This window comes from Mya arenaria, chromosome 14 (assembly GCF_026914265.1).
Source record: "Mya arenaria isolate MELC-2E11 chromosome 14, ASM2691426v1".
NCBI classification, from domain to species: domain Eukaryota; kingdom Metazoa; phylum Mollusca; class Bivalvia; order Myida; family Myidae; genus Mya; species Mya arenaria.
In genome coordinates this window covers 49,055,282-49,075,144 of record NC_069135.1, presented here as the reverse complement: position 1 = coordinate 49,075,144, position 19,863 = coordinate 49,055,282, and the positions used below count along the sequence as shown (strand labels likewise).

The window sequence follows — 19,863 nt, the reverse complement described above, 5'->3', positions numbered from 1 at the left end:
AAGCATTGTTTCTTGTAATTGTGTAAAATACATGGTGAGAAATGAGGGTCAATGAACAGACAGATGTAATGGGTTTTCTGGGAAGAAATCTCTTGAAGTGATTTATAGAACTATGTCAGGAGTATTTATTGTTGCAGTAGATGTTAGCTTGTACAAGCTTGACCAGTATGGATTTTCTTAAGGTTGTAAAGCTATGTGTTTGTCAAGAATTTTGTGAAGAATATAAGCTTTATATTTGTTGTGAGATGACTTGATTCCCATTCTGCCTAGTTCTTGACTTAAACTGAAATGACACAGTGAAAAGATAGCCAAACAATCACGGCACAGTACGTTTTATAACATGCCCTGTATAATTCATTTACAATTTGTTAAAAAAACACTGCTTGCTTTCCTCAAAAGGATGGCAAACAATGATTACTGAAGACTCTTTCTTAATTTTTATTAGTTCATTTTGTTAAAGTTATTTTAATTCAGAGTAAAAAGGCAGTTTCAGCCTCAGATGTCAATTTGGAGTGGTGTTTTCTCATTAGACAGCAGTAATATTATTCAGCAAGTTTTGCCAGTTCAATTTTTAAAATAATTATTAGTGAAAATGGACTTTTGAATGAACAAGCCTGAAGTCTTACAGTGGTGGTTGTCATTATTTTTTTTAACAGTTCCTGCTATATGAAATTGTGAATTTGAGCAAAACTGGCTAGTGCTTTTTTCCATGGAAAGGGGTCTAGATAATAGAAAAAAGAGCCAAAGCATTATTCAAACATTTCCAAGAAAGTAGGTGATAATAATGCATGATTGACATGTAATATAGGAAGATCCAGTTCTTGGCACAACTGATCTTCCAGCTGTCTATCATTGGTTGTGAGGTTTTCCATTTAGTTTTAACCAAACAATGTTTGCTGTAAGAGTAAACATTATAGGAGTCTGTTTCTTTTGGAAGGGCACAGCAATTTTTTTTTATTAAGAACACCACAATGATTTATATGTTATGAGCTGCTAGTTAAATCTAGAAAAAAAAATCTGAAAAAAAGAGAATCATTCGTATTATTACTCTAGCTGTTGATTGTTGAGTCTGCAGAAAGTGTTTTTGACAACCATTATCTTTAAAGCATTTTGTTACAAATTTTTTAATTCATAATGGAATACCAGCCAATGAAAAGTAAATACATAAATATATTTGAACAGCCTTTATCTCCCGGGAACATATTTATACAGTCTGAGACCCATTTACAACATCCCACAGTGGAATATTGAACTTCATCCGCATTTTGTCTTGGACTTTCAGAATAACCAGAATTACTCTGGCATGCAAAAAAGGAGACTTAAGTGATCTTATTTGCTTCACTTGAAGTCACATTTGACGTTGATTTTGTTCTATTGCTACGTGGCACTGGTTTTCAGACTGACATCTCAAAATAATTTGTAGCTCATATGTTTTATGTGTTCGTAGCAACAGTTAAGTGATTCAGTGTGTGACAGTGTTTGTAACTTGACATGGTATTTCAGTCATTGTTTCGTTGTTATACACAATGTAAACCTCAGCAATATAACATTGCTGGATTGTGTTAAACTGCTATAAGATTATGAAAACTGTAAATATTGCGTATGAATTAATAAGTATTTAAAATAACAATATAATCAATTTATATATCTTTGGACTTGACTGTTTTAATAAGAATAAAATTAAAAGGAAATTTATTCTATAGAACTGTGTGTCTTATATTTCTGACAAAGAAAAAAATGTTTGAAAAGAATAAGACCTTAGAATATTATGATAATGAGTGATGACTCTGTTCAAAATGGATTAAAGTTATTCTCTTACTTTGAGAGTGCAGTTTGTGAAATATAAAACAAGAGTGTTGTTTGTAAAAATAATAATTGTGGTTAAGAGTTAACTTAAACGATATTGGATGCAAACAAAATGCTGGATTAAATGATGACCAATGTGTTGCATCTACGATCACTGGGTACACGTAGGTGAGAAGATGTGTCCCGCAAGGTACCAACATTAGTTTCAGAAAAATATGCATCCTCAATATTTATTTTGTGGTCCCTTTATCCGACTTACTAAGATAAAAGTATCATTTGAAATATGTTTGTACAGTCTTGTAAGCTTGTTTTACAAAGAAAAGTGTTTCTGTGTTGGCATTGTCGTTGTTAGGCCTAAAAAAAATATGTCTGTTTTCTGTAACATGCTGGAAAAAAGATGGGTCGGTAGGTAGGGTTTTTTTGGATTTTTTTTAAATTCTTGTTTTAAAATGTCATGATCCAATATTCAAGTTTATTTCAGGTGAATTATTTTAAAAAGAATTCAGTGTGATATATAGATTCAAACTTTCTGCCACTAATAAGCTAAAACTGCTAGCTTGACAGCCATTGTACATGTATTTCAGTTGTAGAATGCATCCTTTTGAAGGGCAAGCCATGGGTTCGACTCCCAGCGGTGGCAACATTATGTGCAATTTTGAGCATTGTCAGTATGTTCACCAGGGAAGCAGTTCATCTTTACACTTTGCAAATATAACCCTGTGAAGAAGTAAATCAAATAACATTTAGACAATTTTAAAATGCTGTTACAACAAGAACTGGCAAGAATCTCTACAAAACATATATAAGTCAATACTTTGAATGATAAATTACTAGAATCAATGACTTAACCATTTAACTCTTAGAGCCCTGTCAGAATTGTACAGGTGTTTTGGACCAGTGTAGACCCATGGTCTACGCTGTTCACTGCTTGGACACTTAAACCTTACCTACTGACTCGGCAGGGAACAGTGTAAAATTATAGATTGGACTGGAATGTGTTTAAATAGACTAGAATCAGTATCAAAAAAGCTTAGATTGACTGATCAAAAATTAATACCATTTTCTTTTTTAAACAGTAAAACAGCAAAACAAGTACACATACAGTACCTTCATTAAATAGTTTCCACAACTTAATTTTTTTAACAATTTCCAGTGTTTTAAAAAGATCTGCTGTATTAGATCCACTGTTCATTCTGTAAAAATCTCAAGCACGATGAATAATAATCAATATCACTTTTAATAGAATACCTTGTCTTATTTCCTTTTCTGGACTTGATTGGACTTGATTAAAAAATTCCCAGAGTCAAAACTTGAAAAAATATGTTCTGACTCTGACAAACGTATTATTTAGTTAATGCATCTTTGTTATGTAACCCAATCCATTCTTGTCAAATTCTAATACGCACCAGCGATTGTTTAGTTGCAACGACATCTTTCTTACTTTAACTTTCAGTTTCACTTTCACGTTTATCTTTTTTTCCGGAAGTAAACAAAAACATTAAAAGTTCCTATTGCCAATATTGCAATATTGTATTTTTCATAAATGGCATAACCATAACCATACAATACTGTTTTGTTAGAGAACTTAACTATAACACTGACAACGATCTACGCAGTTCTGCTTTCACTTTCATTAAAATTGACATGAAGTTAGCGTGCACCTGTTTCCCGCGCTTTTTAGACAATGTGGTACGAAAAATATTTATTTTTCTGTTAACTTATTAAAAACTTGTAAGAATATTTTTTTAATTAACCGGAGATATAATAAAACAACTTAAAATAAATGAACAAAATATATCTTAGCATTGTTGTTTTTCAAAACCATCGCACTTAGCGAAAAAGCGGAGGGTATCCGTTAATTTGCATAATGGGTGGAGTTAATATTACGTCATTGAGTTTGAGTGCTGCTAATTGACATGGTAACCAATCAGATTCGAAATCGATAATCACATGTCACTTCGGGTGTTTATTGCTCTTGCGGGTTAAACAAACATTCAGATCATGCATTGAGGATCCTTTCAGATGATACCGATTTCAGCTCGGGTCAATTGAAAGCCCTGCAGTTTAATGTCACAGCCATTAAGCTTTTTGCCATTGTTTCAACTTGTCAAACCGGAAACGCTTGTAACTTATCGATGATTCGGACACTACTAAATTATTTAAATTATCGTTGTCATCACAGGCCAGAGATCGCTAAAAATCTGACTTTTCGAATTTTGGGGCATAAAAAAATTGCTGTCGTCGGTACAAAATTACGGTCGGTCGGGTTACAGGAAACAGACTTTTTTTTTAGGCCTTATGCAAATTTTAAATCTTGGCTATAACTCATAAACTGTTTTTAGATTTTAAAGATTTTATATGAAACTTGGTACTAGTACAGCAAGGTCCATAACTCCGCCTTCAAAACTTGTTGAGGTATGCTCTGTTTAATTTAACCCTTAAGCCGCTATATATATGATATACTGATAATCTGTCTCTGCTGGATTAATTGAGCTAAAACAATAGCTGGATACCCTAGTTACAAGAATGTGTGTAAATCCTTTATTTTATGTGATAGACACATAAAAGTTATATGCAAATACATCCTCAATGTTTGAACTTTTCAATGATAGTTCTCATTTGGCGACTTGATAAAAATTTGCACCTGTACAGGTAAGATTATTGTAATCAAGGTAAGTAAATAAAAACAAATACACTATTCACATTTATTTTTCACCAAAATGGTTAAAAATACAGTAAATAAACAATGTATAACAGTACAGAACAACATTTTGGTAAAAATTCATTACTTACTGTTTGAAATTACAGGTAAACTAATTACAGGTGAGCTTAGAAATCTTGCCGAAATTTCAGGCATAACAAAAATCACTGCATTCAGTTTTTTAGGAGTTCTAATAGATTCAAATGCTCTTTTACAAGTAAAACAAACTAATTACATAAATAAATAAATATTTACATAAATAAATAAATAAATAATGTAAACAATGTTACACATATGGCATATTATACCTTCAAAATTTTCAATATATACAAAAACAGTTATACACAGTTCTCCTGTTCAGATTTCCATTCACAGTCACACCTTGTACACATCTTTTTTCATTTGTTATTGACAAAGTCACTGAATCAGAACATTCTTATAGTCCTGAACGGAATGATACACTTGAAAGCATCGTGGATGGCACAATGCCACTTTACAGTCTGGGCACCAGAAAGATGTCTGTTGCCGCTTGAAACCAACCCTGTTCTCTACCTTGACATTACAAGCCACACAGTCTCTGAGGGGCCTGGCTCTCTTTGCCCCAGCTTTAGCAGGGATGAAGTCAGAGAAGTGTCTTCCAGTCAATCGTGAAGGCTTCTCACCAAGGACAGGGCGCCCGCGTCTGACCGATTGTCCTCTGGGACCACCGCCTTCTTCAATCAAGGATTCGAGGACTGACTGGCGGAAGCTCTCATGGTCCTTCTTTGGCTGGTTTGTGGTAAACTTCTCATACAGTCTGTATGAATTCACCAAACAAATGTTCATGATATGAAAAAAGAGTTTGCGCCACCACTTCTTTGTTTTGCGGGCAATGGAGTTGTACTGGTTGTACTGGTCAAGCAAATCTACCCCACCCATGTACTTGCAGTACTCAACAATACATGTAGGCTTCTTCACATGCTCACGAGTCCCATACTTGGTCTTCCACAACACACTCATTTGTGGGGGATGAATGTTGGTCAGCATAGTGACATCTCGCTTCTCGTGGAATCTCAATGCTGTAGTGGCCCCATTCTTGCGGTAGACGCACTCATACTCGGCAAGCTTACGCTTTTGTTGGACAGCTTTCGGTACACCGCGTCTGTTTGCCCGTAATGTTCCACAAGAGTAGGTGCCATGTGCCTCAAGTTCATCAAACAGTTCTGGAGATGTGTAAAAATTATCCATATACACATGATGGCCATGACCTAAAGTTCCACACCTAGCCATCAGACCAAGCACATATTGGGAAGTGATTGTAAGGCTATCGGGGTCTATGCCTAATGCTTCACAATAGTTTGTGTTAGTCTCATTACGTTTCCCGGCGTACACATCAAAGCCAAGGCAGTAGCCACTGCTGGCTTCACAAAGCTGGAATAGCTTGATTCCAAACTTGACAGGTTTGGCTGGGTTGTACACCTTGATTTTTAGTCGGCCCTTCCATGGACACGTCCCTTCATCAAAACTCAGGTTCTGCTCAGGGGAGTAGACGTCCGAAAACTTTGCCATAGCCTGAGCAATCATTGGCCGGATTCGGGACAGAGGGTCATTACGGTCCACATCATTGGTAACATGGAAATTGCTGAGAATGGCCATGAATCTGAAAATATATAACGAAGAAATATTTGTACAAAATAAATTGAATTTTTTTTATATGACTTATATACTGGCAGTAAAGTTCTGTCTATACTACCAATAACCAATCTACTGTTTATTGTTGAGAGTTACTTTTTTTGTAAGAATTGTTGACAAAACACAAGTATTTATCAATAATTATATGCATTTGTATGGGAAAAGATACAAAAAAATAAAAGCAAATAAATAAAAAAAAATATATTTTTTTTTTTATTTACTGACCGGTCTCTGGGCATGGTCTTGCTGAAGAATGGTGTCTCAGTAGACGTGTCCGTACTCCAATACGTCCCAAGGTCTGGTTTGTAGACAAGGCCCATACATATGACGACGCCTAAAAAGACCTTCATCTCATCAACTGTCACAGCGACCCACTTCCGCATTCTGCTGTGAGGCTTCAAGTTGTTGGCGGCCTCCATCATTACTAGCCGGTTATCAGCGTACTTGTTGGTTTCTACAGTCACTTTTAGTATAAATTCATCATCAATAAATAAATGAAAAAAGTCAATAGGCTCTGTAGAGTCCATGTCGACGAGCAATCTCGATTCCCCAGTGAAGGGGGCAATATCTGGAACGCCATCGTCGCGTGTCCATCCAAGTTCAAGGTCGGCCTCTAGATCTGCGTCATTTTGCGGTGCAAAGTCAATCAAAGGCAACTCAACAATCACGCCACGGTTTCTCTCATAGTCTACTCGTTCAAATCCTTCGAACTCGCCATCACTTTCATCCGAGGAATCCAAGAAATCCGGGTTTATATCGTACACTTCAAAATCAGACGAATCGGAATCCGCCATTTTGAAAATTATTTATGCATAAAAAATGCCCCAGTTCCGGTACGCATAATTAAATTACTATTGTAAAATTTGCTTTGACAGTTTTACATATGCATATACCAGGGCCGCAACAACAATTATTGCAGTCAATTTAAACATTAAACCCGCGTAAAATTATGTTATTTACGATGTAAACAAGGTCAGTAAGGAGGACGCTGTAAACGACATTTGACGCGAGCAGCGTTACAAGATCGATATCGGAAAACGACATATATCGCGATGAGCAGCTTAAGGGTTAAAAAACAACAACAGATGAGCGTTGGTGTTAACTCAGTGGCGCTCTTGTATATATTTTTATACAGAAATGTTAATGCTGCTGTCTGCCCTTTTTATACGATGATGTTAATGCTGCTGTCTGCCCGTCTACTTTTTACTTTTGTTTTATATATTTACCGTAAATATCCTTATGAGATGCATGTGCGCATGTCTTTTTGAGAACCCTGCGCTCTAAACAAGACATAAGTTTTCCCTATATAGCTAAATTTATCAAATCTGCTTAATGTCAATGATCAGTCATGAATAGTTATAACTATCAAATACCGACTATGCTTGTCACAAAAATCATCGCCTAACTGATAGATGGAGTAACTGACCAAACGGTGATCAGTATTCGCTAGGGCGTAGCTGTATACACACTTTTAATCAGTTATATGATTCACTGAACACAAGGCTTCAATATATCAGTACACAACTTGAGACAAGAATAGTAAATATTTTGCTTTGTCAAGCATAATATTTCTTCTATCCATTCTATTTATATGTATGATATTCCCTAGTGCAAACAATCCTTGGTAGAAACTGTGTCTGCGAAAACAGCAATTTCGGCAGAGATCATATTTGATTTGCAATATTGATGGGTACATCTTTTTCAGAGAAGATTCCATGAAAGTTTGCTCTTTTCACTTCAAAGCTGTTACAAAATGATTGATATTTTGTAAAACAAATCTGTCCTGTATGTATTTCATAATTTGGATGTGTTCTTGGTAAATCCATATATCGGTCTGTGGCAATGTCTCAGAAGATTCCTTGGGAGGTTAATGAGCTGTAGGCATGCGAGAATTAAGGAGAACTTGTGCGATTCTCCTTTCCATAAGGCCATTTAAATAGGTTTCAGTTTCTCATTCCCTCTACACACCGTATTATTTTGTATGCAATAGCGTTGTGGAGAAGTGTTTGAAAATTGAAGAGACAGCACTGAAATCTAAGTAAAATTGATCAGTCCTAAAAGATGTGCGCATAATTTATGCACTATTTTGGTAAATATTACAGGTTGGGAACTTAAACAATGATTTACTCTGCATGGTCTGTTCCATTTAACTAGCTTATTTTCTCATGTATTTCCTTACTGGCATTGTACCATGCCATTTGCATTTTGTGATATATAAATTTAAATGACTATTAATGTTAAATTATAGACCCTTATAAATAAGAATAATTTAAATGTGCTTTGAAGATTCGTATGATGATGATTATGCGTGACGACAGACAACGTTTAAAAATCTATTTTTAATTCCATTGTGAATAAAGTTCATAAGAAAGCAGTGTACTGCAACATTTAGAATAGGTATTTTTAGAAGTGGATGTGTCATGATGGTATATAAAATGCAATCCATTCTTCAACCTGTCAGGCTTGGGTTTCATTAATTGTTTGACTGGAGTGGATTTCTGATTTGCTTTTAAAGATGTGTGTCTATTTGGGATACAACGTTTGCATAAGCCCCCCCCCCCCCCCCAAAAAAAAAATAAAATGGATTGATAAGGGTAACATCCTTTTCAAAATCAGGTAGGGTAGGTAGGCTTTGTTGTTTTAGCTGTATACAAGAGTGTTTTTGTCATTATTGGAGAATTGTGTTTAAAAAAGAAAAAGTTATTTTTTGTATAAAGTTTTGAAGGTTTTAAACTACATATTTAGACTACTTCTTCGCATATTTCGAATGTTGGGTCGGGTAACACGGACCAAATGTATTTTTTTATAGGCCTTATATTAATGTTGGCATGGATTTCATATTTGTGCATGGTAGGACCATAATTGAAAAAGTTAAAAAAAAGTTGGCTCAGTCTCATTCCATGATGTAATTTGTAAATGCTAAGAAATAGTCTTCCAGACACAAAAGTTCCATTCTTATTCCATAGAAAATCTTAAGAAGAACCATTCAGTGTTCTAACTACTGTTAGAAACACCTACTATACACATCAATCAGTTAATAAAATCATGTTGGCAATTTCATTTTGCAACGAAGACTGTCAATTTGTATTAACAGTTTCGTCCTAGTGAGTTTAATAAAAAGCTACTATTGATTTGGTCGGTTGCTGTAAAACCAATGCAAACTGTACATGTGTAGATGCTTTGTGGGCGTGTGGGCTCACTTCTTTAGTTCTAAGTTTGTGGTGAAATGTCAAAGCATAATGCATAAATAACAACACAAATCGCAGATGACTGTAGTCGGTTTCCATTTATGTAGGAAGTCGATTAATAGGTTATAGATGTTCGTCTTGATTTGAAATTCACTTGTCCAATTAAGGTCAACTTTAGCCACATTCTTTCAATTCATGAAATACGTAAAATGCTAAATTTATTTTCATACAGGAGGAGCTGTTTCCCAGTCAGAATATCTAAAGGTCCATGACTGTGGTCTTTAAAATTTCAAGTTGTTCCCGCTGTTTTACTGGAAACATGTACAGGCAATATTTGGAGTTTGCGCTGTGGTGCATTGTTTAAAAGTACTTTCATGGACCTTTAAATGAAACATTTTGACTCATTTCTATGGCAACTTATGCCTGTTTCATATGTTTTTACATATTTCAGAGCGGAGCCTCGTAAACATGACCCTGTGTATGACGATGACGAGGAGGAAGAGGAGATCCTGGGATCTGACGATGATGAACAGGAAGATCCTAAAGACTACTGCAAAGGTATGGTAGAAGTTGAGTTTGACTAGATAGAAGATCACACATTTAATTAAATAGAGTTCCCTGATTTGATATCAGACAGGGATATGATGTTTTCTTTTGATTTCTTATACTTTTCACCAGTAGTTGGGGCTGTTTTGTCAAGATTCCTAGGAGAAATGTCCAGAGAAACTTTTATGAAACAGCAGCCTGGTTTTTAATTGATTCCTGGTAGTGTTTTTTCTTTGTGTACCCTTCAATTGTGATGAATTTGTTATGTAATTAAAAGCATTCATCATATAGATGTCAATGAAATGTCTCAGGGGGAGGGGAGTTGGGGGGTTCTTTTATGCCAAGTTTTAGGTCGCCTGCTTAGCATAACAGACATACAGGGATTGTGTTGTCCGGTGTCTGCGTCCATGCCATCAACATTCAATTTCCCATTTAGAATTCTGTCATCTTTGATATATAACTCCAGAGAAAGGAAACAGAGAGAGATGTGAATCTTTCACAATTGCTTTTAACTTAAAAACAAAATTAAAGTTATTGTTTTTGTTTCTGCATAGATGGCGCCATTGTGTCAAAGAAAGCTAAAAGCACTTCAGTTGAAGATTATCTCTTTCTTATTACATCAAAGAATATCCTTAATGCTAAAAATTACTTTAAATAAATAGACGCCAAAGAAATTGGTTTATTTTGCTATTACTGTGACTGTTCGTCTGGAAGCCTTTTGGGTCTTTCATTATCAATTATTTTGTATGAATGTTACCAGAATTTATTTGGGGGGAAAATGGATGATTTCCCAAGATGGTCGTTTGTGTCACTTTGGCTGTTTTAGTCGCTTATATCTTGCTGTCTAGCTGAAGACTAATTCCTAGATTTTGTTGTTATTATCGTAATGGCCATGATTAAATGTTGTGCGGCAGAAAGATGTTGTCCTCCAATAATGAAAGATCTTATAAGTAATGTTTCATTAATAATTAATGAATTTCATTTGTGTTGTTAGTAGGGATGGCAACGAGTAGTAAAATTGGTACTCGAGTACTCGGACAATCTTTCGATCGAGTACTCTGGTACTCGATTACTCGGAAAAATTGAATATGTCGTCACCTTAGTGCAAGAACTCAATATCTGCTTCTATTTCTATATGCAGTTATTGAGTTATTGCACTAAGGTGACGATGTGTTCGCGAAGACAAGATCGTGTATACATGTATCGTTAATGACGTATATTGTGCATTGGTCGTATTATTGGTCATTTTCATCTTTAAAGTAAACTTTCATTACGTATTTTAACAAAAAATGTTGTTTCAGGCTTTTAATTTGTCTTGTTCGTTTCATTTTATTTTCATTTTCGCTAATTGACATCAGTGCTAATTTGAAATAGGGGCCCTTTGTTGACAGTTTGCAACTATCACAACAACTGTCAACTAATTGATTGAGGTCAATTGTGTACACAGCGGGGAATAGAGGGACCGTAAATTGCCCTCTTGACAACTAACCAGATCTGATATTTCGTTTTTAAATCTTGTATTTGATGATTTTATAGGGTTTTTTTTAGTTTTTTTCCGAGTACTCGAATAGTGATTTGGTACTCGAGTACTCAGACGTTCGATCGAGTACTCCGGTACTCGTTGCCATCCCTAGTTGTTAGGTCTCACCTTTTTACTTCTTATCGTACAAATTAAATTAATGATATCTTGATGGTGTTTGTGGATGACTTAAGCTGTACAATGTTGTATTCAGGTCGGTTGATTCCCTTGTTAGATGAGTTCCTATGATGTTTTTAAACTTCCAAAATACATTTTGAATCAAGTGCAATTTTATGGTCATTTACTAATTCTGGGTTCAGAGGTGACGCTGTTAGCAGCTGTAAATGGAGGGGGGGGGGGGAATTGCATATTTCATAATATTCAGTAACATAATATTATGTCTCCCCCAAAGAATGGGAGAGACATATTGTTTTGGCCCTGTCCTTCAGTCTCTCATTAGCTTGAGAATGCTTGGACCAAGGAACTTCAAACTTGGTATGCAGGTTGGTTATGACCAATAGATGACCCTTATGTTTGTTTGTCTCCAGTCCAAAAGTACAAATTTCATGTCCATCATTGATTATTTCTTACCTACGACCACACAATTTTGAAGGCTAGAGGTTTATCAGAAAAGCAATCTCTAGCTCATAAAAAGTTACCTTTTTACTTTATAATTTGTATTTTGATAGGTTTGACTATGCTGGGTGCTCCAAACAGGGGACACATTCAAAACTGCAGAAAACTGGTGTTATAATCTATTGTCTATTTTTGTCAAAATATATCTTTATGTGGTAATTCCCACACACATGCACAAGTTGGTTGGGGGGGAGGGGGTGGATTTGTTATTACGTCCTGTTTCAACTATGTCATTTTTAGCTTATAACAAGAGTTTACTGCATGTTTCTGCAGTTTGAAGTCGCCACACCTTATGTAATTATTATCCTTAAGGCTAGAAGTTGTTGACATTTGAAGTGAAGAGAAGGTTGTTTTCGGAGTCTGCAGGTGTTCTCTATTGCGCAGGAGGGTTGTGCAGACACAATGGCATAAAGCCAATTGCCTTAATGATGTCTTATTTTGATAACAAAAATTCGTAGAATATTTTGAAGAAGGTTTTAAATGATTTAAACGTGCTTGCAAACCAAATAAGTTGATAGACAAATTATTGTATTACTTGTACAACATGTTTGTTTTAATTCATTAACAGGTGGCTACCACCCGGTGAAGATTGGTGACCTGTTAAACAACCGCTACCACATTGTGCGCAAGCTCGGATGGGGCCACTTCTCAACTGTCTGGCTGTGTTGGGACTTACAGTACGTAAACATTGATTATACAAACCAGTTAAAAGTCTTAAAAATTGTTGTTTTCTGAGATGCTTTGTAGATGATCTGTTTTTCAAAGAAATGTAGTTGTGACAGTTGTGAGTATTGTGACAGCCTTAGTTTCAACAGCTTCTTTGTAGTGCAAAAAGATAAACCCTTTGCTAAACCCATAAAGATATTCAAAAGAAACTGAATAACACATCTCCAAAGACAATAGGCTCATGTATTGCAAGGCCCATAACTCTTTGATGGTCGAGTTGCGCTCCTTGTTTAATTCATGACTTGGATCTCTTGTATCACGAGGATGTTAAAATTGTTGCAGATTCGTTGAATTAAAACAACTCTTTATGGGTGGATTTTTTTTTAGAGTTTTTCTACCAAGGCTCATTTCATAAAATTGGACATTTGAGTTTCTATACCCCAAAATAGATATACATCTGTATATATGTTATTGTTATATATATTTCATTCATTTTTATGTTCCATAGTTGTTAAGTGTCAATTCAAGAAGAAAAGTATGTACAGGGAAAAATCATTCCAGACAATTTATTTCCATTCATGAGCTCTTGTGCAGAAACTGGTCATTAAGAACTGAGTGTATGCTAAACAGTCCCTTAAACTGATGTATTGCAGCAAAAGGAAAGTGTGTGTCTGCCCGAATTTCTTTGCTTTCATGCAAACGGCAATACTCTTTTATCTCATCTGTCACATTTTGTCTGGTTCATTACTGCATGGTGCTTGCCTTTCCCTGCAAGTCTGGGAACTATCCATTCACAGGGGAGTCAAAAATATGAGGTTCAATTTCCAACGTTCTTAAGTTAAATGTTTGGCAAGTATTGTTCTAACTCTGTATATGAAATTGGGAAGCTAGATTAGTATAGCATTAAGTTTGAACATTTTTAACTTGGCTTTAGTTTTTGTTGTCTCTCTCCGTGAAAAGTCATCAGCTGCATTTTGTGTGAGGATGGACTTAAATACACATCATTTTCAGACTTTAACCTGCTAAGAAGATTGAAACCTGCAATATTATTCACTGTCAGATTTAGCAAGTTTTCTAGAGCTTTTTAGATTGATCTGAAAGACAATTAGCATAAAAAAGAAATTATCAGTTCTGTGAATAAAAAAAATATCCAAACATTTTCTTGAATAATTTCATCAGAAATTCTCATTTTGCTCTTAATTCTTGCGTGTGTTTTGATTCTATGATTTGATATTTTTTATTGTTTTATTTTAAGGCCCTTCATGGATAATCCTGAATTATGCAAATGAAGTGATTCACAATAACATTTCCTCAGATAACACAAAATACATTTGCAGAAAATTGCAATTATCTGTTTTCAACATGGGTCTGCCATTTTATTGTTGATAATTGTCATCCGCCATTTTCAAGAAATAAATAGGCATGATTTATACAAGGAAATTATGTGGGATTGACTTAATATATCAGATGATTACCACTTCCCCCCTTTATGTATGCATAGACATAACAAAGAAAGGACTGACTGTTACAAATAACGACAAATCCATACTTCCAATTGTTTCCTCACTATTTCAGGGCAGAGTCGGAGTGAGTTATATCCCCTTTGAGAGATTCAGAGTTTTTTCAAGTGTTTCCTTCAATTTTGTTAGAAGTTTGTTGAAGTGTTGCATTTATCTTGTATGTCATTTTAATGATATGTTTACAGTACATGGTTGAAGATATAAATAGAAGTGTTTCTATTTCTGCATTTATAACATTGTTCAATTTGTTTTATTTGAAAAAAACAAAACTGAAATCTCTTATTTTGCATTTTAATTATTTTTATTTCTGTCAGATTTTATTGTTGAGATTTTTCTGAATTTTGCATTCTTTTAACTTACGGTAAAGCCTTTTAAATGCAAACAGGGAAAATGTAGTTATAGATCTCAATCAATAATAAAGTTTTCCTTTGAAATACTTGAATTTCATTGACTACTCCCAACAATTTTTTGCCTTTATGTTGCATTTGAAGAGTGAAATTAAAAAAGTTAAAAAAGACTTTCAGTTTCACTTAAGTATGAAACCTAATGATCTGATCCTGTAAGAAGTGAAAGGCAAAAAAAAATGTAATTTGTGTTGATGTTTCAGGGCAAAGCGGTTTGTGGCGATGAAAGTTGTTAAGAGCGCCCAGCACTACACAGAAACTGCCATAGATGAAATTAAACTTCTCCGATGTGTAAGTTGAATGTGTAAATAGCATGATTTTCAAATAGTCTAAATCTGTTAAGATTTTGCTTTTGGGCTGGGAGGGTTAGAGGCACAATTTTGTTTAAATAGTAATGAATTCTTTTTTATCTTAGGAAATTGCCCATTGGCAACGACCTGACAATAGATTGCATAATACATATGTTCAGGTGTAACTTCTGCTTGACCATATAATATTTCTTGATGTTCAAGATTCACTCATGGAAATGATTTATATTTAAATTGTCATTGCAAACTTTACTGTCGATGTCCTGTTATTGCAAAGATGAAATAAAAATGGTTTAATTCTATATTAAAAATGGTTTAATTCTATATTTAAGTGAGAAAAACTTAAGGGTGATTTTATTTAAGAAATAGCATATCAATTTGAAATTGCTATTCTTACCTTTTCAGACCTCAAGTGCCCAAACTGAATCAAAGGAAAACAAGAAATAATGTCAAAATAAAGAAATGTCTTTTCAGGTACGGGAATCAGATGAGGAAGATCCGTTCAGGGAGCGCACTGTACAACTACTAGATGACTTCAAGATTTCCGGCATTAACGGGACACGTATCCTTGCTGCACATTTAAAGTGTTGTTGTTTTTTTTCCTTCTGTAGCTGGTTCATGGCAGACTTTCCCCACTGTAAATAATAGGGGCATAATGAATGTTTACTGAACTAAATGTTTACTGAACTGTTTTGGGAGTACAATAGGAAAATAAACAGGAATATTTGCTAAGAAAGATTTATTCTGATGGAGCAATGGTAAGGTTGTCATTTTAGTGTGTCCATTTCTTGGATGCTAAAGAACAGGGTCTCAGACAAGAGTTCATTAATAAGAAAGGCAGTAGAAGTAATTTCATTTACAAGATGGGTATTTTTATAAATACTGTTATTTGTTGAATATGCATGGTACTTTCTGCACTTTTATTCTCTATTTGACTGGCAAAATCTTGTTTTGTGTGGAGGTTAATGTCTGCAGAGATTAATAGATTTGAGATTGCATTAATTATGCATTCCGACTAAGCACATTGGTTGACAAAACATTATGGTAACAATGGTTGGTGACTGGTTATGAGCAGCCTTTTACTTATGGGAATAAACAGAGCCTGCAAAACTATACCAGTTCTGAAATCATGCCCAAATCAGCAATTTTGAAGATAACTTAATTCAGAAATTTGTGAGGTAGAACCTCTCTGAACACAACTATTATACTCTTTCCTTGACCCTGCTTTCCCAGATGTATGTATGGTGTTCGAGGTGCTCGGAAACAACCTCCTCAAGTTTATCATTCGATCTAACTACCAGGGAATACCCTTGCCCAACGTGAAAAACATCATCAGACAGGTAAGAGGGAGCTGTCTATTGTATGAAGATCTGCTCTTCAGATTGGCTCGTTCCATTGTATTTTACACCAGTTAGGGTTGGTCATCGAGCCAGACATTGTTTTTCTTAAGAGAAGTCTTGTTTTCAGTACTACATGTGTATGTAAGGCCATATTTGTATATCAGCGTGCCATGAGGTTGATTTATTTAAAACTCTGGTAACTTGTTTGTTATGAAACTGTGATGACTTGTTTTCACAAAACTGTAAAATTACAATGGTAAAGCTGATAGACCCTTTCAATCAAGTGAATGTCTAAGGGCTATTCAATTCAAACATATAACCAACGGGGGAAGGCAATTATTTAAATAAAGTATATGTGGGTGTCTTTTTTCGCTAATTTGGACATCACAAGGGTAATTTTGTTTCTGTAGGGGGCTGGCATAACAAGTGCCTTCCCCCGGTGGGTTATATGTTTAAATGGATTAGCCCTAATAAAAAAAATTGAGTGCAAGCAAAATATGAAAAAAAACATTTCAGGTGTTACAAGCGCTACACTATCTCCACGCGAAGTGTAAGATAATCCACACAGACATCAAGCCAGAGAATGTTCTCATTTGCGTAGACGAGACCCATATACGGAAACTTGCCGCTGATGCGTACGAGTGGCAGAAGAAAGGAGATAAGCTGCCAGGATCTGCCGGTAAGTTTAGGCTGGTCTGTATTTGTATTCTGTATAAAAATTTGCAAATATTCAAGCTTGTTTAATAAAAGAGAAGCCGATGTCAAATTATGAAACAAAGAGAAGGACATAAAAATAATCATCATTGATCTTTTAGTCACCTAAAAGTTGTGTCAGCTGTGTTGGATTTTCACTTGTTGGTGTATGCTCATTCATGTCAGTGATTTTATTTGGTGCAATTTACTACCTTCCAAAGGCTGTTTCCCCTTGCGAAAACTGTCCATTTTTCACTAAATTTTATAATTGTTTCCCAATTTGATAAATGTCCATTACGTTAATGAATAAAAAAGCAATTAAATTCTTGAAATATAAACAAAATCTTGACAATACTTACTCTTTCACAGAATAATGTATGCATAAAAAAAGTTAAAACATGTATATTTGCCATTATATTAGCTATTTTGGCCTGATTTTGAATTTTTCCCAATTTGAAGGCACAGGCGGAAAAAATAATTCCAAAAAAAATCACTGCATGTTATAAATCTTCCCATGTGAAATATTTATGCCCCCACAAAGTGGCGGCATATAGGGTTGCCCTTGTCCGTACGTACGTCTGTCCGTACGTACGTACGTCCCGAAGATTGTTTCCGATCTAATTCTTGAAAACCGTTTGTCCAATCCTCACCAAACTTTAAACACATGTTTGTGACCATAATATCTTGATCAAGTTTGATAGTCATGGAAATCGCTTTAGTCATTTAGGAGTTACGGCCCTTTTTTGCCAAAAATACTTCAAAAATATATGTTTCCAATCTAATTCTTGAAAAGTATGTGTCCAATCCTCACCAAACTTTACATACATGATTGTGACCATAATATCTTGATCAAGTTCGATAGCCATGGAAATCGCTTTTGTCATTTAGGAGTTACGGTCCTTTATTTGCAAAAAAGACTTGAAAAATACGTCCCGAAGATTGTTTCCGATCTAATTCTTGAAAACTGTTTGTCCAATCCTCACCAAACTTTAAACACATGTTTGTGACCATAATATCTTGTTTTGATAGTAGGTGCATACCTATGATATGATGTGAGCCCTACAAGTTAAAGATTATTTAAACTGTGAAAAAGCACTTTTAGAAATGTCTATAATAAGGACTCACACTGTAACAAATTATTGCCAATTTGAGTTGCTATTTTTACCTTCTAAATGAATGGAAGGATATGTTTAAAAACTTCATCAAAGTTACACCTTTCTTTACCTTGGCCTTCCAGTTAGCACTGCCCCGAAGGAAAAAACCGGCCGAGAGCTCGAAGATGTCGAAAAACAAGAAGAAGAAGATGAAGAAGAAGGCCAAGAAACAACAACAGCTGATGGATCTTCAAATGCAGCAGATAACAGAAATGGAGAATGAGCAGGTGGGTGGATACATGTTATGAGGAAAGCACACGAGTTTTGTAGATTGCTTAAATTTTGTTAAACTTTTTTATATTTTAGATATTTGGCCTACAGTACACTCAACGAGTTAGACCCACTTTCCTCGCTCACTCCAAGGGATAAAGTCAATGATCGCGGATAAAACTGTTGCCCTTGCTAAAATCCCCCCCGAGTTCCTCTGAGTGGCTGGCTTACCGCCGATTTTAATATGAACGATAGCGTTGAGAATCGTCCGATTTTATGATCCCGCAGCGGAACTCCGAGTCTAATCAGATAAGCAAGAAGTCATTCTTGTTTAGAAGTTATTTATTTTTATGCCTATGCACATTGTTAAGCGTAAAAAATTCTTACATGTACCAACGTTTAATTTGTATTCATGTCCGTAAGCGCCAATTGAATATTGTCTTGAATAATAAACATTGAATCAGTAAAGTGTTGCCACTAATTTTATTTCATGCTATCACTTACAACACTTCACACTACCACATACAATAATTCATGCTATCACTTACAACACTTCACACTATCACATACAACACTTCACATTACCACTCACAACACTTCACACTACCACAAACAATATTTCATGCTATCACTAACAACACTTCACACTATCACATACAACACTTCACACTACCACTCACAACACTTCACACTACCACAAACAATATTTCATGCTATCACTAACAACACTTCACACTATCACTTACAACACTTCACACTACCACTCACAACACTTCACACTACCACAAACAATATTTCATGCTATCACTAACAACACTTCACACTACCACTTACAACACTTCACACTATCACATACAACACTTCACACTATCACTCAATACAACACTTCACACTATCACTCACAACACTTCACACTACCACAAACAATATTTCATGCTATCACTAACAACACTTCACACTATCACTTCCAACATTTCACACTATCACTTACAACACTTCACACTATCACTTACAACATCTCACACTATTACTCACAACACTTCACACTATCACAAACAATATTTCACACTATCACTTACAACACTTCACACTATCACTTACAACATTTCACACTATCACTTACAACACTTCACACTATCACTTACAACACTTCACACTATCACTTACAACATTTCACACTATCACTTACAACACTTCACACTATCACTTACAACACTTCACACTATCACTAACAACACTTCACACTATCACTTACAACATTTCACACTATCACTCACAACACTTCACACTATCACTAACAACACTTCACACTATCACTCACAATATTTCATGCTATCACATAAAAAAATTAACACAGGCACAGTTAGATGAAAGCCTTGGCATATGCTGGCGCCAAAAGCAAATTACTCTACTTCTAATGTATGCCTGTCACAAGTCAAGAAATATATCTTGGTTTTGTTTACATGCAGGACTGTCTTTCAGTATTAGAGGTATTGGAACT

At 35.1% G+C, this 19,863-nt stretch overlaps 1 protein-coding gene across 1 annotated transcript in view; it reads left to right on the top strand.

The window, feature by feature from the left end:
- The window catches only part of LOC128217110 (SRSF protein kinase 1-like), a 40,171-nt gene that overhangs the window by 4,474 nt on the left and 15,834 nt on the right, over positions 1-19,863 (top strand). Inside the window, 8 exon segments of the mRNA XM_052923992.1 lie at positions 9,818-9,924; positions 12,636-12,744; positions 14,861-14,948; positions 15,440-15,527; positions 16,199-16,305; positions 16,822-16,984; positions 18,236-18,273; positions 18,275-18,379. Coding sequence (XP_052779952.1) covers positions 9,818-9,924; positions 12,636-12,744; positions 14,861-14,948; positions 15,440-15,527; positions 16,199-16,305; positions 16,822-16,984; positions 18,236-18,273; positions 18,275-18,379 — 805 coding nt within the window.